This window comes from Cherax quadricarinatus, chromosome 2, assembly GCF_038502225.1.
Source record: "Cherax quadricarinatus isolate ZL_2023a chromosome 2, ASM3850222v1, whole genome shotgun sequence".
NCBI classification, from domain to species: Eukaryota; Metazoa; Arthropoda; class Malacostraca; order Decapoda; family Parastacidae; genus Cherax; species Cherax quadricarinatus.
The window spans coordinates 17,844,459-17,866,875 of NC_091293.1; the positions used below are offsets into that span (position 1 = coordinate 17,844,459).

The 22,417-nt window shown below is 39.7% G+C and overlaps 1 protein-coding gene across 1 annotated transcript in view; it reads left to right on the forward strand.

Annotated features, from left to right (window-relative positions):
• The window catches only part of LOC128687766 (uncharacterized), a 134,809-nt gene extending 112,743 nt beyond the window's left edge, over positions 1-22,066 (forward strand). Inside the window, exons 6-7 of the mRNA XM_053775368.2 lie at positions 12,433-12,557; positions 21,821-22,066. Coding sequence (XP_053631343.2) covers positions 12,433-12,557; positions 21,821-22,066 — 371 coding nt within the window. The remainder of the gene's footprint in view (positions 1-12,432; positions 12,558-21,820) is intronic.
• Positions 22,067-22,417: the final 351 nt, after the last annotated feature.

A 22,417-nucleotide genomic window follows, 5' to 3' on the forward strand; every position in this document is an offset into this window, starting at 1 on the left:
CTCTCTCTCCTCCCTCTCTCTCCTCCTCCCTCCCTCCTCCTCCCTCCCTCCCTCCTCCTCCTCCTCCTCCTCCCTCCCTCCCTCCCTCCCTCCCTCCCCTCCCTCCCTCCCTCCCTCCCTCCCTCCCTCCCTCCCTCCCTCCCTCCCTCCCCTCCCTCCCTCCTTGCCAAAGCCCCTTGTATGCAGAGCATTACGGGCAGGCTTAAAATTAACTTAAGATTAACTAAGCAATGATATATTCAGTGGTAAATACATTATTGTAAACAGATAACAATTTAGCACAAGTGAGTATCACAAAGACAGGTCATATGGTCATTTACTGTGTTGCTGAGCATTCAGTAGATTGGAGTATTCTGTTAGGTAATGTAATTAAAAAATAAAGTTTGATTGGGTCACAGGTTAGACATTTATGAGATACAATAATGAGAAACATTTACGAGATATAATTTATGAGATACAATTATTCAGTATTTATTTAGTTGTGGGTAAGTGATTTTTGAGAAGAGACTTGAATTTATAAACAGTGTTTCTTTTATATTCACAGGTAATAATTCCAGATTTTAGGGCCTTTTATGTGCATCGAGTTTTTGCATAGCGTGAGATGGACTCGAGTAACATCAAAGAGTGATCTGTGCCTTGTGTTATGGTCGTGTGTTCTGTTGAGGTTGGTAAGGAGACGTTTGAGGGGAGGGTTTATATCAGAATTAAGTGTTCTATGAATGTAGTAGGTGCAGTAATAAGTATGGATGTTTTGAATGGTGAGTAGGTTTAGAGTTTTGAATATTGGTAGAGTGTGCTGCCTGTAGTGGGAATTTATCATCATTCGACTGCAGCCTTTTGTTGGGTAATTAATGGTCTGAAATGGTTTATTGTTGTTGAGCCCCATGCACAAATTCCAAAGGTGAGATAGGGGTAAATAAGTGAGTGAAATAGGGCCAGGAGGGCTGACTGTGGAACATAGTACCGTATCTTCGATAGTATGCCTACGGTATTGGAAATTTTTTTGGAAATTTGTTGTATATGTGTTTGAAATTTGAGTCTATTATCAAGGTGGATTCCTAAGAATTTTCCCTCTGCTACCAAACCGAATGAAGTAGGTTTAGTCAATGTTTAGAGTAAGTTTGTTAGTCCTCATCCAGGTGGATATTTTCTGTAATTCGGTATTTACAGTATTGGCTAGCATGACTGGGCTCGGGTGAGAGAAGACGTATGTAGTGTCATCTGCAAATAGTGTGGGTTTGAGTAGTTGTGATGCATTTGGTAGGTCATTTATGTATATGAGAAAGAGAAGAGGGCCAAGGACACTTCCCTGTGGGACACCAACTGTAATTGGCTGTGCTAAAGAGTTTGCCCCATTTGTGTACACATATTGGCTTTTGTTACTGAGGTAAGACTTTAGGTAGTTGACGGAGTGCCCTCTTATACCATAGTGCGACAATTTTATATGGAGCAAGTCATGGTCAACTGTATCAAAAGCTTTATGTTAGTCTATGAAGATCCCCAGTGGGACTTCTTTTTTCTCTATTGCAGTGTATATGTGTTCTAGCATGTGTATAATAGCATCATTAGTATTTTTATTAGGCCTGAATCCAAATTGACAGGGGTTGAGTATGTTGTGGGAGATGAGGTAGGAATAGATTCGCTTATGAATTAATTTTTCGAAGATTTTAGAGAGAGGGTGTAGGTTGGATATTGGCCTATAGTTATTCAAGTCTGTTTGGTCTCCTCCTTTATGGATCGGGGTGACCCTTGCTATTTTGAGAACTGTAGGGAAGGTAGAGGATTCTATGGATTTGTTAAAGAGTGTTGCAATGATTGGTGATAGTACTTGTGATGCTTTTTTGTATATAAAGGGTGGTAAGGTATTTAAATCTCCTGTCTTGTTTTTAGTGTGTTGATAATAAGGGAGACTTCAGTAGGGTTAGTTGGAGCTAGGAACAGTGTGTTCGGGTAGTTGCCAGTGAGGTAGTCATTGGGTGGGGTATCTGAGCTTGGGATTTTATTGGCAAGGTTTTTTCCTATAGTGGAGAAGAAATTATTGAGTCTGTTCGCTGTTTCAGTTGGTGGGAGTTAGGGTTCATCTGGTTTTGTTAATTCAATTTCGCTATTTCGTGATATCTTTTTTGTTCCTAGAATTGCTGATAGGGTTTTCCAGGTCTTTTTTATATCACCTCGTAAGTTGGATAATCTGTTCTCATAATACAGTTTTTTAGCCTTTCTTATCCGGCTGGTTAGGATTGACGAGTAACGTTTTGTTTGGTCTCTGTTTATGTGACCCATTCTGTACTGTTTTTCGTATAGGTGCTTTGTATTTATGGATTTGAGGATGCTGGGTGTTAGCCAGGGACTGTTCAGTCTCTTAGCTGTCATCTGTTTAATTTTTTTGGGGCAGTGCTTGTTGTAGAGGTGTTGGGTCTTTTTTAGAAAATTATTAATACATTCATCAATATCTGTATAGATTTCTAGCTCAGTGTGCCAGTCAATGTTCATCACTGCTGTTGTGAAGTTATTAATGGCTGCCTCATTGTGAAGTCTGAAAGTGACTTTAGTAGTGTCTAGGGGTAATTTGCCAAGATTTGTGATGAGGAAGGTAGGGTAGTGATCTGTGGTATTATCTGTGATTATGCCTGATTTTAAAGGGGATATGGTGTTGGTCCAGATGCGGTCTAGTAGGGAAACACTAGTCTCTGTAACTCTTGTAGGTTTTGTTACTGCTGGTAGCAACATGGAGTTACTCATAGTGTTTGTGAATTCAGTAACGTGTGGGTCCTGGTCTTGCAGGAGATTTATACTGAAGTCGCCTGAGAGTAGTAAGTGATCTTTGTTCATGCGTGCATCAGTTATCATACTTCCTAGGTTGTCACTAAAACGGCTAATGTTTGACTGTGGTACTCTGTAGATGTTTATCACTGTGAGAGGTTTTTGTAGGTATTTGGATTTGAATTTAGCTATTATATATTCCCCATGTTCATCCCTTGTGCAAGTATTAGTGATACATTCTAGTTGGTCTGAGTAGTATATAGCTGTGCCACCCCCTTGTTGGTCTGGCCTACAGTTGTGTATGGCTGTGTAACCAGGAATGGCATAGACATCTGTAGTATCAGACTTTAGCCAGGTTTCGGTGAGAGTAATGATGGACATATTGGCATGCAAGGAATTTAGTAATGCTATGAGGTCATCGTAATGTTTACTTAAAGATCTGATATTGTAGTTAAAGACAGTTATGTTTTTGTTGGCTCTGAGAAGTGCATTTGATTGTTCTGCTGTGTAGTAATTACAGTTACTGTTTGATTCATTTAAGTCATTCAATAAGAGGTTGGTATCAGGATCAATGCTTGTTATCATAAGATTTATAGTGAATCTATAGTTAGAATTAAGTGTAAGACAAAGTAAATATTCTAAAGCTATAAAATAGCACCTGAGTTATTTTAACAAATGTAAAAAAAATGATGTAAGGTAGTTCTTTAATGTAGAAATGGTATAAATAATATCAGTGCACTTGTGAAAGAATATTAGACTCACCAGTTGACATGTATTGGATGCTTGGCATGATTTGTTTACTTTTGAAATTTGGTAAAAATCGAACATTTCTGCTATTTTGAGCTCAATTTCAAGGTACTTTTCTTTGTAACACCAGTCAAAATCATCTCAATTTCTGTAATATGTCTTCCGTTCTATAAAATGAGACCAGGAAAACTAGAATACAACAATAAATACCATACGAAACTACAGTGCAAAGTTGCTGTTTTAATCCAAAAACATGGTCAAAGTTTTTTTTTTCTCATTATGCACTGTGTGCTGCAGATTTTTTTTATACCGCGCACACTGACCATATAGACCCATTCTTTCATATGTAGGCCTACCAGCTTTCTCTCAATAGATTTGAGGGCGCTAGAATTTAGGCGTACTAGTACGTCAAAAACCAAGGTGCGTAAGCCGTACTAGTACGGCCGAAACCCTGAAAGGGTTAAAGCTAAAATAAAGGAGATGATATAAAAGGGACAAAAAAAAAACTTTGTGGTGAACAAATAAAGTGGTAATCAAATAAATGAGCTAGGGAATATAATGGCAAAATAGTGAACTTATTACACTTTAGCACCTGAGAATAGCACCTTGATTATTTTAACAATTTTGAATATATGAACTATGGTTGTTATGTAAAGCTGTAATAAAGCTAAAATAAAGGAGAAAAATATAGGGACTAAATTAAATAATGGTAAACAAAGTTAAATTGGCAGATAGTAACTAAGATATGATATTGATTTGGGAGTAAGATCTGATTTGTTATATATAATAAGTTGAGCAATTTACTGTTCTATAAAAAGTAAAAAATAATATGAGGTAGTTGGTAGTAGCAGCAAAAGATAGTTTTGGGCCTTGAACAATAATGTAATTGAAAATACACTAATTGCACACACAATATAGTCACTAAGATATGAAAATAATCTGAGAGTAGGAATTGCCTAATAGCATAAAGTTTGAGCAATTAATATCACTATAGGAATATTATTTGAGGTAGTTGATACTAGCAAGTGAGGGATGGTTCAAAGTATTGCACAGTAGTGTAGTAGGAACATACACTAATTTGTTATTTGTAGTTTGGGGGAAAAGGGAAATATTAGGTATGATTATAAGAGAATTTTAACAGTCTTAAGTAGGAAAGAAAAAGGTAATACAGATACTTTTAAAGAGTAAGTATACTATTAACAAAAAATAAATTGTGAATTGGGAATCTGAGAAGATAACACAAAATGGGTCACACAAAGAACTGTGTGGGACACCTGGGATAATGAGGTAGTAAATACTATCTAGGAGGTGATAATATAGGGATTAGTTCAATAATGACATAATAACATACACTAACATAGTAAGGATTTGGTCACTAATATCAGTCAGACTCTGTAATGTTTGCATCATGAAGGAAGTTTGCTAGTTCATTTTCATTTGTAATGTAGTACACACGGCCTACCCACACTTGATTTCTTACAATAAATACTACTTGTCTCACCCTAGATTAAGACTATAAATATTTTAAGGTAAGTAATGAGTGCACTATGTGTGTATTGTACTTTTTTATTGTTTTTAATGCCTAGTTCTATTGCTAACCTAATATATGTTAGTGTAAACTTGTTATCTAGTATTTGTATGCATTTATAAGTGGAAAAAAAGGCTGTTCCACTTCACGGCGGTAGCCTGGAACCTAACCTGCCGTATAAGTGGGGCCCTGCTGTACCAACACTATGTTAAATCAATTGACCAGTTTGAAACTATGTACTCAAGAAATCCCAGTTAACTTTAAGACCTCTATCTCAGTCCAAAATATTAATACACACTTAAAATTGTACTATTGTAGTACAGTAGACCGTTATTTAACACTGTAGTTACGTTCCTGAAAACACTGTGTGAGGTAAAACCATGTTAGATGAACTGAAGAACTTATGGGAAAAATAGGGTTACGTTCCTGAGAGCCCCAAAAAAGCCAAACAACTCTTTTTTTTATGCCTCCACCTCTGACAAAAATATGGGAAAAATAGGGTTACGTTCCTGAGAGCCCCAAAAAAGCCAAACAACTCTTTTTTTTATGCCTCCACCTCTGACAAAAATAAAAGTGACTTATGTAATTGTAGTTCATTGTTGTGATGTGTTATGTTTTTACTGCTTAAGACTACAAATGTAACAGAAATAATAGTCTTTCTTAGCGTAAATTGTGGGTGCTGGTGTTTGTGGATGATAGTGAAGAGAGTGGAGAGTTATGCTGTGGCCCTACTGGGCTGAGGTGGATGGTAGAGGTTCTGGTACTGAAGTTGATGGTTGTACTGGAGTGTCTAACTTTAAGTCATTCAGCCAGTCAAGTCATTCAGTAAGTCAGTCAAGTCATTCAGTAAGTCAGTCAAGATATTCAGTAAGTCAGTCAAGTCATTCAGTAAGTCAGTCAAGACATTCAGTAAGTCAGTCAAGACATTCAGTAAGTCAGTCAAGACATTCAGTAAGTCAGTCAAGTCATTCAGTAAATCAGACAAGTCATTCAGTCAGTCAAGTCATTCATTAAGACAGTCAATTCATTCAGAAGGTCAGTCAAGTCATTCAGTAAGTCAGTTAAGTCATTCAGTCAGTCAAGTCATTCAATAAGTCAGTCAAGTCATTCAGTAAGTCTTTTAAGTCATTCAGTAAGTCAGTCAAGTCATTCAATAAGTCAGTCAAGTCATTCAGTAAGTCAAGTCATTCAAAAGTCAAGTCATTCAGTAAGTCAGTCAAGTCATTTAGTAAGTCAGTCAAGTCATTCAGTAAGTCAGTTCAAGTCATTCAGTAAGTCAGTTCAAGTCATTCAGTAAGTCAGTCAAGTCATACAGTAAGTCAGTCAAGTCGTTCAGTAAGTCAGTCAAGTCATTCAGTAGTCAATCAAGTCATTCAGTAAGTCAGTCAAATCATTCAGTAAGTCAGTCAAGTCATTCAGTAAGTCAGTCAAGTCATTCAGTAAGTCAGTCAAATCATTCAGTAAGTCAGTCAAATCATTCAGTAAGTCTCGAGTCATACAGTAAGTCAATCAAGTCATTCAGTAAGTCAGTCAAATCATTCAGTAAGTCAGTCAAGTCATTCAGTAAGTCAGTCAAATCATTCAGTAAGTCTCAAGTCGTTCAGTAAGTCAGTCAAGTCATACAGTAAGTCAGTCAAGTCTTTCAGTAAGTCAGTCAGGTCATTCAGTAAATCAGTCAAATCATTCAGTAAGTCAGTCAAGTCACTCAGTAAGTCAATCACTCAGTAAGTCAGTCATTCAGTAAGTCAGTCATTCAGTAAGTCAGCCAGTCATACAAACTTATGTTTACCTCTTTTTTATGGGTACAAAGTAACACTTCAATGTGGCCACAGGTTATGTCTTGTCTAATATCTTTGTTTCCTTCGTTAATTCTATGACTTAAATGCTTACACCTTTCCTTGCCACTTTGAGCAACACTGGTATGCCTACTGGGTGTCATGATTGCTTGGCAGATACAAGATATAGCAATTAAAAGATCAAAACACAATTCACAATCACAAGATTGTAACAGAGAAGTTGGACTGGACACGCATGAAGTATGAATGCTGGGATGGTGTCCGGGGGGGGGGGGGTGACTGGGGACGGCAGGAGGTCTCCCCCGCTGATCCACAACAAGGCAGTCTCTTGAGGAAAAGGGAAGTTTTTTTTCCTTTCCGCAAACTCAACCGTGTTAAATTCATCTTACAACGTGTTTCATAAAATTGTGCCACAATTCTTCAATCGTGCTATACCCAAATCATGCAAAATAAACTCATGCTAAATGACAGTCTACTGTATTATAAATTGTACTAATTGTAATACTTTTGTTTTTTGCTGCCTCTCAACTATAAATCTTATTAATTATAAAATTTTTGACTACCTCTCTATTGTAATAATGAATAATTTAAATTTACCATCCATAACCTATGTCTAGTTTTAAGTAGTCTCTAAGCGTTAGGATTAGTCTGCCCGAAATGCTCAGACATGCTAGTGGCTTTCTTTGTAGAGTGGTACCCCGAGTTTCGTACAGCTCCCAACTCAAACAGTTATGTAAGTGTATTATTTAAGTGCTTTTGTAAGCGTATTTTTGGGGGTCTGAAACAGACTAATCTAATTTACATTACAGTGGACCCCCGCACAGCGACCTTAATCCGTGCAAGAGGGCTGGTTGTTATGCGAAATGTTCGGTATGCGAATGAATTTTCCCCATAAGAAATAATGGAAATCAAATTAATCCGTGCAAGACACCCAAAAGTATGAAAAAAAAAATTTTACCACATGAAATATACATTTTCCTACACACAAAGAGAAGGATACATGCACAATAGTAGAGTAGTACATGCACAATATATATTGTGCATGTACTACTCTACTAAATGAAGAATAAATGACACTTACCTTTATTGAAGATGCAGCAATGACTGATGAGACACTGTGTCCTGGGAGTGCCTTTTCCTCCTGAGTACTGTAGGTCCTGTTTGGCATTTTCTTCCAGAACAGGCCTTATCACACTGTGTATGCCACTACGATTCTTAAATCTCTCAAACCAACCTTTGCTGGCTTTAAATTCACCAATATGAGCACTAGTTCCAGGCATTTTTCCCTGTTCACCTGGGTGTTAGTCAACTGGTGTGGGTTGCATCCTGGGAGACAAGATTAAGGACCCCAATGGAAATAAGTTAGACAGTCTTCGATGACACTGACTTTTTTGGGTTATCCTGGGTGGCTAACCCTCCGGGGTTAATTGTTTCTCGGTAATTGTTTCACGTTAAGCCACACCAACAACACTCTCTCCACATCTTCGAGTAATACAGCTGATGGTGGTGCAGCAACAACAACAGCTGTGGTGCAGCTGACCATGGTGCAGCAGCAGCTGGGTGCTGCTGCAGCTGTGGTGCAGCAGCAGCTGTGGTGCAGCAGCAGCTGACTGTGGTACGATAGTATTTATCACCCTTTTTACCACAGGGTTGGCACTAGAAGCTTTCTTTGGGCCCATGGTGGCTTATTTAGCAGTTACAAGCACTATAAATAATGGAATAATACAAAATGTATCGAATGTATGCATGCAACCGGCCACCCTGGCTTGTAAACACTGACGGCAAGGCAGGCGCTCAGGCTGGATGGACAAGTTCGGGACAGGTTCAGGACGAGTCATGTTCAGAGACAGCTGATGGTGCAACAGCAGCTGACCGTGGTGCAGCAGCAGCTGACTGTTCCAGCAACAGCTGACTGATCCAGCAACAGCTGACTGGTCCAGCAACAGCTGACTGATCCAGCAACAGCTGACTGGTCCAGCAACAGCTGACTGATCCAGCAACAGCTGACTGGTCCAGCAACAGCTGACTGATCCAGCAACAGCTGACTGATCTAGCAACAGCTGACTGATCCAGCAACAGCGATTCTTAAATCTCTCAAACCAACCTTTGCTGGCTTTAAATTCACCAATATGAGCACTAGTTCCAGGCGTTTTTCCCTGTTCACCTGGGTGTTAGTCGACTGGTGTGGGTTGCATCCTGGGAGACAAGATTAAGGACCCCAATGGAAATAAGTTAGACAGTCTTCGATGACACTGACTTTTTTGGGTTATCCTGGGTGGCAAATCCTTTGGGGTTAATTGTTTCTTGGTATTCTCAATAAGCCACACCAACAACGGTGCTACAGCAGCAGCAGCAGCTGACGGTGGTACAGCAGCAACAGACGATGCTACAGCAGCAGCAGACGATGCTACAGCAGCAACAGACGATGCTACAGCAGCAGCAGACGATGCTACAGCAGCAGCAGACGATGCTACAGCAGCAGCAGACGATGCTACAGCAGCAGCAGACGATGCTACAGCAGCAACAGACGATGCTACAGCAGCAGCAGACGATGCTACAGCAGCAGCAGATGATGCTACAGCAGCAGCAGACGATGCTACAGCAGCAGCAGACGATGCTACAGCAGCAGCAGACGATGCTACAGCAGCAGCAGACGGTACTACAGCAGCAGCAGCAGCTGACGGTGGTACAACAGCAGCAGCAGCTGACAGTGCAGCAGCAGCTGATGGTGGTACAGCAGCAGCAGCAGCTGTACCACCAATAGTAGCGATGGTTGATTGGGGTTTATTATACAACCTGGCCAGCTCGGAGACACGCACTCCACTTTCATACTTATCAATGATCTTTTTCTTCATCTCTATAGTAATTCTCACCCTTATTGCTGTAGGGTTGGCACTAGAAGCTTTCTTGGGGCCCATGGTCACTTATTTTCCAGAAAAAATCACCAAAAACACTGTAATAATACGAAATGTTCCGATCGTATGCTTGGATGTTACCGCGGAGGCTGGCTGGTAAACAATGCCACCGGCGGAACATGTGAGCGTGGCTCAGGCCGCACATTGGACGCGTCTCGGACGAAGGGCGGTGAGCGGGTTTTTGGGTGGTATGCGAGGCAAAATTTTTGCGATCAAAGCGTCCGGTATGCGGATTGTACGGTATGCGATGCGTACGGTATGCGGGGGTCCACTGTATTCGTTATGGGAACAAATTCGCTCGGTAACGGCACTCAAACAGCCTTCTGGAACGAATTATGGCCGAAACTCGGGGTACCACTGTATTTAACAATATTTTATAACATGTAAATCACACATTGTAAACGTTGCAAAAAAATAAACAATTAAATTTGAATACTACTACTGCTGTTGTTGCTGCTGCTCCTGCTGCCGCCGCCGCCACCGCCACCACCACCGCCGCCACCACCGCCACCGCCGCCGCCGCCGCCGCCACCACCACCACCACCACCACCACCACCACCAAGCACTCCATTCTCTGACTTGTATCACCAACACTACCACCACCATGATGTTTCACTGTAAACACTTGGTATACACACATCCCTACCCTTCCTAAAGCCTCCTTGTTCATCTGTGATCCTGCTCTCTTTCTTACTCTTGATTCTTTCAATAGTAACTCTACCATACACTTCACCAGGTATACTCAACGTTTTTTTCAGCAAACCGGCTGTATCCCATCGAGGCAGGGTGGCCCAAAAAGAAAAACAAAAGCTTCTCTTTAAATTTAGTAATATACAGTAGACAATATTGAAGAATTGAGGCATAATTTTATACAACACTTCTTAAAATTAACTTAACACGGTTCGGTTTGCGGGAGGGGGAAAAAATTGGATGGACTCTTGACTCCACCCTGGCAGTACTAGGCTTCTGGAATAATTTAACATTGCAGATGCCATCAGCTATGCTAGAGATGCACTGGTTTTCCCTTGCTTGAGAGTCAGGTTCTGGAAATAGTTCAGCTGGTAAGGAGATTACCAGGTGATGGTTTTGAAGATATGAAGGAAGAAGATGTGATTGGCCTCTTAAAAGATGATGAGGATGAAGACAGGAGTCCAAAGGAAATGTTGCCAGAGCTCAGTGCACAGATACAAGGGAGCCAGATAACAGAAGAAGATGAAGAAGAACCTGAAGAAAAGCAGTTAACATTGGAGCAGTTATGCGAGCAGTTCCATGCTGCTGCTAAACTAGCAGACTTTTTCACTTAAGATGACCCTGACAAATCTAGAAGCAGTGCTCTGAAATGGGGTCTAGGGCAACTGATGATGCCTTATTGTCACCTGTATAATGTACTGCAGGGTAAAAGAATCCAGAAATCCATTACAGAATTTGTGCTCACTACAGTACAACCATCGACTTGAGTACCAGAACCTCAACCATCCACTTATGCTGACAACCAACAACCATCCATCTCAGCCCAGTAGGGCCACACCATGCATCTCCACTATCTTCACAATCACTGACATACACCGGCAATAACAATTTGAGGTAAATAATAATATTTCTGTTGCATTTGTTGTCTTAAGCAACAAAAACAACATTATCATTTTTATTTTTGTAAGATCTGGATATCTTAAAAAAAAAAAAAAAAAAATTGGCATTTTTGGAACGTAACCCTATTTTTTCCCCATAAGTTCTTCAGTTTATTTAACACAGATTTATCTAAGACGGCATTTTCAGGAACACAACTACAATGTAATATAAGGGTGTACTGTATACAGAAGGGGTTACTAGCTCCTTGCTCCTAGCATTTTAGTCGCTTCTTATGACATGCATGGTTTATGGAGGAAGAATTCTGTTCAGCTTCCCCATGGAGATTAGCAGAAATAAACAAGAACAAGAACTAGTAAGAAAATAGAAGAAAACCCAAAGGGGTGTGTTTATGTATGTTTGTACATGCATGTGTAGTGTGACCCAAGTGTAAGTAGAAGTAGCGAGATGTACCTGAATTTTTGCATGACTCAGCAGGCTTATTTCCCTATAATTTTTACACTCTTTTGTCCCCTTTGCCTTTATACAAAGGAACTATGCATGCTCTCTGCCAGTCCCTTGGTACCTTCCCCTCTTCCATACATTTATTAAATAAAAGCACCAACCATTTCAAAACTATATCCTCACCTGCTTTAACATTTCATTTCTGTCTTTATCCCATCAATCCCAGTCACTGTACCACTTTTCATTCTACTTACTGCCTCACTCACCTCTTCCCTCCCCCCACTCACAACTGGCTGTTCCTCATTCCTACAAGTTGTTATAATTCCCTGCCTAATGCACAAAATTCCATTTTATGTAATAAAAATCACTCATCAAGGAATAGGTGTTAGTGAATCAGGATTTTTTTTTTTTATTTAAATTTTCCTTCTTTCCTTACAAAAAACTACAGCATAAAGCAATATGAATGTTCCTGTAGTAAATGGTTGCTGGTTATTGTAAACACACTGGTCAGTGAACTTACCTGTGGTCTGTTTGATCTTTTTTTGTGTGTTTAACTGAATTTGGTTTTTCAACTGGTCATAAGAAAAATTGGTTTGTCAAGAACGTTTATGTATAGAGGAAAAGCATCTTATGCCTTAAAACTTTTTCTATACAGATCCGAAGGATGTTGTATTGTACACAGCAGGAAACAACCTTTATATATATGATGCTGTAGAGGATATCATCATTCAGAAGATTCATTGGCAAGCTACACCACCATCTTGGGCCATAGCAGTTGAAGTATGTTATTACTGACTTGTCTTCAGTTTTACACTTTAATAATATGTAATACAAATACAGTGGACCCCCGCATACCGATTTTAATCCGTGCAAGAGGGCTCATTGGTATGCGAAATAATCGGTATGCGAATGAATTTTCCCCATAAGAAATAATGGAAATCAAATTAATCCGTGCAAGACACCCAAAAGTATGAAAAAAAAAAATTTTTTACCACATGAAATGTTAATTTTAATACACACAAACTGAAAAAGGCATGCACAATTACATGACACTTACTTTTATTGAAGATCTGGTGATGATTGATGGGATGGGAGGAGGGGAGAGAGAGTGTTAGTGTTTAGAAGGGGAATCCCCTTCCATTAAGACTTGAGGTGTTGAGTCCTTTTCTGGGGTTACTTCCCTTCTTCTTTTAATGCCACTAGGACCAGCTTCAGAGTCACTGGACTTCTTTCGCACAACATATCTGTCCATAGTGGCCTGTACCTCTCGTCCCTTTATGACTTCCCTAAAGTGTTTCACAACATTGTCAGTGTACAGGTTGCCAACACGGCTTGCAATAGCTGTGTGAGGGTGATTCTCATCCATAAAGGTTTGCACTTTCAGCCACATTGCACAGATTTCCTTAATCTTTGTAGTAGGCAACTTCTTCAATTTCTCTCTCCCCTCCTCTGAACCAGTTTCCTCAGGTCTGGCCTCTTGCTCTTGAAGTTGATCTATCAACTCATCAGTGGTTAGTTCTTCATTGTCCTCCTCCACCAACTCTTCCACATCATCCCCACTAACCTCCAACCCCAAGGACTTTCCCAATGCCACAATGGATTCCTCAACTGGCATAATCCTCTCAGGGTTAGCCTCAAACCCTTCAAAATCCCTTTTGTCTACACATTCTGGCCACAGTTTCTTCCAAGCAGAGTTCAAGGTCTTCTTAGTCACTCCCTCCCAAGCCTTACCTATAAGGTTTACACAATTGAGGATATTAAAGTGCTCTCTCCAAAACTCTCTTAGAGTCGGTTGAGTTTCTGAGGTCACTACAAAGCACCTTTCAAACAGAGCTTTTGTGTACAGTTTTTTGAAGTTTGCAATAACCTGCTGGTCCATGGGCTGCAGGAGAGGATTTGACGGCGCTAGAATTTATGCGTACTAGTACGTCAAAAAACCCTGCGCGTAAGACGTACTAGTACGTCCGAAACCCTCAAAGGGTTAATGGTGACATACTGATACCTATTAGTAAGGTGGGATTTGAAATATACAAGCGCATGGCCTCTTATACCATAATGGTCAAGTTTGTGGAGTAGGAGGCCATGGTCTACTGTGTCAAAAGCTTTTCTTAGGTCAATAAAAATTCCTAGCCGATATTCCTTATTTTCCAATGCTGTGTAAAGCAGATCTACTATTTTTACAATTGCATCATGAGTGCTTTTATTTTTCCTGAATCCACATTGGCAGGGGTTGAGTATGTTTTGTGCTGTTATAAATGAATACAGTCTCCTGTGCACGAGTTTCTCGAAGATTTTGGATAGCAATGGTAAGTTTGATATTGGCCTATAGTTGTTTACATCTGTAGGGTCACCACCTTAATGTATTGGTGTAACCTTTGCTGTCTTGAGTAGTTTCGGGAAGGTGTTAGTTTCTAGTGACTTGTTAAAAAGTCATGCGAAAGGACATGGGCCGCTCGCTTGTACAATAATGGTGGGGCACGAGACAGATTCCCTGAGTTATTTTTAAGTGACTTTATAATCTCGGTGACTTTGGTGGGCTCAGTTGGTACAAGATAGTAGGAATTTGGGAAATTCCCATCTAGGTAGTCCCCGGCATGGGCGTTGGTACGTGGGATTTTACTGGCAAGATTAGATCATTGGGATGCAGTGGTGTTTCATTAGGTTTGGTTAGGACAATATTCTTGGTTTTTTTTTCAGTTTGTGGGTGCCCAGAATCTGGGAGAGTGTTTTCCAGGCCTTTTTTATATCTCCTCCTGTGTCAGTGAATCTGCTGGAGTAGTACAGTTGTTTGGCTTTCTTTATTACTTTGGTGAGAACTGATGAATAGTGTTTAAGAATATCTTTGTGTATTAAGCCCTGTCTATATTGCTTTTCATATTGGTGTTTCTTATCAATGGATTTCAGAATGCTGCTGGTTAGCCATGGGCAACCGAGCCATTTATTCGTGATCTGTTTCGTTTTTATAGGACAATGTTTGTTATATAGTCTAAGTAATTTGGCCTGTATCATGTATCATGTCCAAATAAATAAATGAATATGACATTCACAAATAACCCGCACATAAAAGAGAGAAGCTTACGACGACGTTTCGGTCCGACTTGGACCATTGACAAAGTCACACTGTGACTTTGTCAATGGTCCAAGTCGGACCGAAACGTTGTCGTAAGCTTCTCTCTTTTATGTGTGGGTTATTTGTGTATCATTCCAGTCACGGTATTGTGCCTTTTTGTTATTTATGAATATGACATATTAGTGCACCTTGGTGTTTGCCACACTGCTTGCTCCAGCTGGCACTCAGTTGAACTTGTGCTACCACAAGGTACTAAGTGGTCCCAGATTTTTTTAATACTTCACACACTGAGTGTTGAGACCCATCCTATACTGACCAGGTATCTCAGGCCAATCATGCCAAATTTGGAGGCAGGAAAAATAAAATGTTGATCTACATTTGGAGTGCTAGTGGTAACTATGTAGCTCTATGTTTGGACAGTTAAGAGGTTAATATCTGTGTCTTGTATTTTTTTTAGCAATATTGCCAATTCTTTTTTTTTTCCTACTGTGTATGTGTTTGTGGTGTGTGGGTGGAGGGTGGTGAACATATTTGTAGATGCAACTATCACTGGTGTATGTAGTGAAGCAGAAATATACATTGTTTATGTGATTTGCTACTTAACAGATTTTTAGACTTAAACATCGTTAGCAATATACAGTACCAGCACAATTATTATGGATTTTTAAAAATTTTGATATTTTTCTACTAAAAGGTCAATTAAACCAATTTCATATTTTTGTACACCAGTACAGGTCATATTTTTCATTGATTAAAATTTCATATAACCTCCTCTAGCATCCATAAGTGCTTTCCTATGTGTAGGCATCATACCAACCATCAAAGTTTTGCATAATTCTTTGATTCTGGAAGAATGAAACCAAACCTTAATAAAGCGTTCTATGACTTGCACTTTGGTTGTAATGGGAACTTCGTGTATTTCCTCCTTTATTACAGATCATAAAATCTCATTAGGGTTCATGTCGGGTTAATTTCCAGCCTGTGGGAACAACTCATTGCCATTTTGTGCACACCACGTCTTTACCGATTTTGTGTGACGTGGGGCTTAGTCTTGTTGGAATATCCAACATCCATCACCATACCAATCCCTTGTCTGAAGCAGTAATTGGTGCTTTAGTACTTCTATATACCTAATCTGGTTCATGGTACCCTCAACAATGTGCAGACGACTTGTTCCATGCACGGAAATGGCTCCCCACACAATGATTTCCTGAGGAAATTTGACCGTCTTCTTCAGACATTCAGGCATAAATTTCTCAGCTGACCACCTTGTTACAGTCAGCACATCATCATGTAGCACTGCAGTGGTTGATTCATCAGAGAACACCACCAGCAATAATAGAAAAGATAATAGAAGTGGTGCAACAACCCGAGAAGCTCAATGGTAATCTTACACCATCTGCAACAGTAAAAAAAAACAATAGAAGCTAAATGGTACTCTTAATTTTCTTCAAATTGAATTGTCATTTTACTAATAATAAATGTTCTTTTATGAATGACAAATGAACTGAATAGCAAAATGTAATTCTTACCTACTCCCATTTTTCAGAAGTACACTCAATGTGATTCTTAGCCCAAGCTAAATGTTTCCGTATCATGGGTTCATTTACCTGCGGCTTTGTTTTGTGTTGATATGCTTTCAATCCACTCTCCAAAATCCTCTCATTAACTGTCTTTTGGGCAAGGCTAATGCCTGCTGCTGCTACGTCAAAAGAAATTTGCATGCAAGATGCTCTTCTGTTGTTAAGAGCTATTCATATTATTTTTCTGTCTAATCTTGGTGTTTTTTCCATTTTCTACCCCCTCTTCCCACCCTTTTTGAGTTAAAATCTTGACTAATTTTTTTTTTTTCTTAATTTTACTGACTTAGTTGAAACACCATATTTATGGCTGTTTCTGTTTTAGTGTGCTATCACTCTGTCCCACTTTGCAAGTACTCAAATCACTGTTTTTACCCATTGTTAATAGCAAGCACAGGCACAGAAAATACACACTAATGGAATTATCATTGTCAAAAAGAAGCCCAAAACAACCTTTGCATACTAAAGCAGGACAACAAGGAATTATGCACTGATGGATGCTAGGGATGGTCAGACTGAATATTAACCCTTTGACTGTCACAACCCCATATCCTGAGGTGTCTCCTGGTGTTGCAAAATTTTTGAAAAAAAAAAAAAAAAGTTCTTGTGAAATGATAGAGAATCTTTTCCTGATGGTAATGACACCAAAAGTATGAAATTTGATGGAAAACTTATGGAATTATGCTCTTGCAAAGTTAGCGACCTTGGCAACATTTACTCAGCGGCGATTTCGCCCACTTTGAGCCCTGTTTTTGGTCAACTCCACTGTTCCAGTTCACCAAACTCATAGCTGTTTCTTTAGAACTCCATTTGTTCTATCAATTGAGTGCAAGAAACTGCCCATTTACCAATTTCAACTACCCAATAAAGTGGTCAGAAATTGGCAATTTGGCCAATTTCATGCAAATTAAAAAATGTTAATTTGAAAATAGAGTCCAGAATGAACAATGCAGACATTCCTGGCACTAAAATAACATTTTCTCTGTTTATCATGTCTCCAGGCCCATGTTATAATCCTCTTGCATTCTATTCTGAATTTTTATTCAAACAAAAAATACAAGATTTACTGTTATGCAGACTACTGCAATATTGTAATAATTGTATAAATAACATCAACCCATTCGTGACTGCATATTAGAATGGCTAGTTGGACATTTATTGGACAATGATGTCATTTGTTTACTCTTGAACATTGGCAAAAATCGAACATTTCGAAGCCACTTTGAGCTCCATTTCAAGATCCTTTTCGTAGTAAAATCAATCAAAATCACTTCTATTTCTATAATATGTTTTCCATTCTATGAAACGAGACCAAGAAAACAAGAATACAACCATAAATACTATATGAAAATACACCTCTAAGTCAGAGTTTTAATTCAAAAACATGGTCGGAGTTTTTTTCTCATTATGCACTGCGTGCTGCAGGATTTTTTTATACTGTGCACACTGACCACACAGACCCATTCTCTCACATGTGGGCCTACCAACTTTCTCCTGCTTGATTTGAAGCCGCTAGAATTTTTGAGCATATATACGTCAAACAAATTGGCTCGTAAGATGTATATCTATGACCAAAACAGTCAAAGGGTTAATCAATGTAAAATACCTGACCTGTTAGGTAAGACACATATGCAACAGTTAGGTATCTTTATTACGAAACGTTTCGCCTACACAGTAGGCTTCTTCAGTCGAGTACAGAAAAGTTGATAGAAGCAGAAGAGACTTGAAGACGATGTAATCAGTCCATCACCCTTAAAGTTTTGAGGTGGTCAGTCCCTCAGTCTGGAGATGAGCATTGTTCCGAAGTCTGAAACAATATGAAGTTGAAGTGACAGGATGGAGCCTTATACAGTGGACCCCCGCATAGCGACCTTAATCCGTGCAAGAGGGCTGGCTGTTATGCGAAATGTTCGCTATGTGAATGAATTTTCCCCATAAGAAATAATGGAAATAAAATTAATCCGTGCAAGACACCCAAAAGTATGAAAAAAAATTTTTTTTACCACAAAAAAATGTTAATTTTAGTACACACAAACTGAAAAAGGCATGCACAATTACATGACACTTACTTTTATTGAAGATCTGGTGATGATTGATGGGATGGGAGGAGGGGAGAGAGAGTGTTAGTGTTTAGAAGGGGAATCCCCTTCCATTAAGACTTGAGGAGGCAAGTCCTTTTCTGGGGTTACTTCCCTTCTTCTTTTAATGCCACTAGGACCAGCTTCAGAGTCACTGGACTTCTTTCGCACAACATATCTGTCCATAGTGGCCTGTACCTCTCGTTCCTTTATGATTTGTCTAAAGTGGTTCACAACATTGTCATTGTAACAGTCACCAGCACGGCTTGCAATAGCTGTGTGAGGGTGATTTTCATCAAAAAAGGTTTGCACTTCAAGCCATTTTGCACACATTTCCTTAATCTTTGAAGTAGGCAATTCCTTCAATTTCTCTCTCCCCTCCTTTAAACCAGTTTCCGCAGGTCTGGCCTCTTGCTCTTGAAGTTGATCTATCAGCTCATCAGTGGTTAGTTCTTCATTGTCCTCCTCCACCAACTCTTCCACATCATCCCCACTAACCTCCAACCCCAAGGACTTCCCCAATGCCACAATTGATTCCTCAACTGGTATACTCCTCTCAGGGTTAGCCTCAAACCCTTCAAAATCCCTTTTGTCTACACATTCTGGCCACAGTTTCTTCCAAGCAGAGTTCAAGGTTCTCTTAGTCACTCCCTCCCAAGCCTTACCTATAAGGTTTACACAATTGAGGATATTAAAGTGATCCTTCCAAAACTCTTTTAGAGTCAATCGAGTGTCTGTGGTCACTTCAAAGCACTTTTGAAACAGTGCTTTTGTGTACAGTTTCTTGAAGTTGGAAATGACCTGCTGGTCCATGGGCTGCAGGAGAGGAGTGGTATTAGGAGGCAAAAACTTCACCTTAATGAAGCTCATGTCCCCATAAAGTCGCTCTGCCACGTCTGTAGGATGACCAGGGGCATTGTCTAACACCAGGAGGCACTTAAGTTCTAATTTCTTTTCAGTTAGGTAATCTTTGACATTGGGGGCAAATGCATGGTGTAACCAGTTATAGAAAAAGTCCCTAGTGACCCATGCCTGACTGTTTGATCTCCACAGCACACACAAATTATCCTTGAGGACATTCTTTTGCCTGAACGCTCTGGGAGTTTCAGAGTGATACACTAATAAAGGCTTAACTTTGCAATCACCACTAGCATTGGCACACATCAACAAAGTAAGCCTGTCTTTCATAGGCTTATGTCCTGGGAGTGCCTTTTCCTCCTGAGTAATGTAGGTCCTGCTTGGCATTTTCTTCCAGAACAGGCCTGTTTCATCACAATTAAACACTTGTTCAGGTTTCAGTCCTTCAGTTTCTATGTACTCCTTGAATTCCTGCACATATTTTTCAGCCGCTTTGTGGTCCGAACTGGCAGCCTCACCATGCCTTATCACACTATGGATGCCACTACGCTTCTTAAATCTCTCAAACCAACCTTTGCTGGCCTTAAATTCACTCACATCATCACTAGTTGCAGGCATTTTTTTAATTAAATCCTCATGCAACTTCCTACCCATTTCACATATGATCGCTTGAGAGACGCTATCTCCTGCTAGCTGTTTTTCATTTATCCACACCAATAAGAGTCTCTCAACATCTTCCATCACTTGCGATCTTTGTTTCGAAAACACAGTTAAACCTTTGGCAAGAACAGCTTCCTTGATTGCCGTTTTCTTGGCCACAATAGAAGAGATGGTTGATTTGGGTTTCTTGTACAACCTGACCAGGTCGGTGATACGCACTCCACTTTCATACTTATCAATGATCTCTTTCTTCATTTCTATAGGAATTCTAACCCTTATTGCTGTAGGGTTGGAACTAGAAGCTTTCTTGGGGCCCATGGTCACTTATTTTCCAGAAACAGCACCGAAAACACTGTAATATAATACGAAATATTCCGATTGTATGCTTGAATGTTACCGCGGAGGCTGGCTGGTAAACAATGCCACCGGCGGAACATATGAGGCTGGCTCAGGCCGCACATTGGACGCGTCTCGGACGAAGGCCGCTGAGCGGGTTTTTGGGTGCTATGCGGGGCAAAATTTTAGCGATCAAAGCGTCCGTTATGCAAGGCGTCCGTTATGCGGGGGTCCACTGTATAGCGCCAGGAGGTGAGACGTAGGTCACTAGTAGAACTCAGATGTTGTGAGGTCAGGTCCCTCTCAAATCCAGCCGTTCTCACTAGTAGAGGTTGTCGAAGTTGATTTCAGGTCTGTACCAAGATACCCTTGTGTTGCAGTGTCTGACAGATTGAACATTAAAATGGTATAAAATACCGACAGGTTGTTAGGTAAGACACATATGCAACAGTTAGGTATCTTTATTACGAAGCGTTTCACCTACACAGTAGGCTTCTTCAGTCGAGTACAGAAAAGTTAATTGAAGCAGAAGACACTTGAAGACGATGTAATCAGTCCATCACCCTTGAAGTTTTGAGGTGGTCAGTCCCTCAGTATTGTTCCATAGTCTGAAACAATATTGTTTCAGACTGTGGAACAATACTCTCCATAGTCTGAAACAATATTGTTTCAGACTGTGGAACAATGCTCATCTCCAGACTGAGGGACTGACCACCTCAAAACTTTAAGGGTGATGGACTGATTACATCGTCTTCAAGTCTCTTCTGCTTCTATCAACTTTTCTGTACTCGACTGAAGAAGCCTACTGTGTAGGCGAAACGTTTCGTAATAAAGATACCTAACTGTTGCATATGTGTCTTACCTAACAACCTGTCGGTATTTTATACCATTTTAATGTTCAAAATACCTGACCTGTACTGGTGTATAAAAATAAATTCATTAGCATTTAGAGAAATTGGTTTAATTGACCTTTTAGTAGAAAATTATTTAATTTTCGTAAAATTCATAATAATTATGCCAGTACTGTATACATAACAAAACAATTTCACATCTGTAGATGAATGGTTCAGAGAACCATCGCTCTCTTTTCGTAAATGCATGGACATCACATTACAAAGGATCCACTGAACCATAACCTTCCTACCCATCATTCAGAGTAAAGGCACTCTACTTCCCACTTCAGAACCTTAACCTGACTAACCAGTTTCCATAAATCCCTTCATAAATGCTGCTTTGCTTACACTTCAGTAGCACTGGAGTGTAAGCAAAGCAGCATTTATGATGGCACTGGGGATATGGGTCACACTCACATGTTACCCATATCCCCAGTGCCATCAGCAGGTAGACTGGGAGAACAGTTTTTATTAGTGGTGGACTGTTGCTGCATTACAATATTATGTACTGTATTTTTTCTATAACATGCTCTCTAATTAATGCTATTCTCATATTTTACTAATTCAGGAGTTGGTGTTTCTCATAAGTATGGACATCAGTGTTGGGAAAATATACTTAACAGCTGTAAACCCCATAAATGGCTTACAAGAAACCTTCATCGAGACATTCCTAGACAGCCTGAGGCAAGTGCATATACAAAGATTTATGTTCTCTTATTCTCTATCACATCTTAACTCCAATGATATTTTCATAGTTTTTTGTCAGCCTTGCTTCGTCCCTGGTGATGTGCAGCAGAAAACGAGCATTATTTAAATTGTTTGAATTGATTAAATGTATGTAAATAAAGCATTGATACTTTATAGTGAATAGGTGCCCACTTATGACCCTAATGCATTCCTGAAGATCATTCGTTATTTGTGTTCCAAACCCAGAACCTGTTTTCCCATAGACACCCACGTTATACTCCAAGATGCATTCCCCAACTATAATATTTCCTATCTTATTCATGTTTTTATAAATGAAATTTATAAATAATTTATAGTGCAATGCTCCAATAAGTCTCTCTTCTTTTTCTTCTTTTTATTCCCCCCTTCCCCTCCTGTTTCCTCTCTTCTGTTCCCTTACCTCCCTTCTCCTCATTCTCCCCTCTCCTCACCCTCCCTC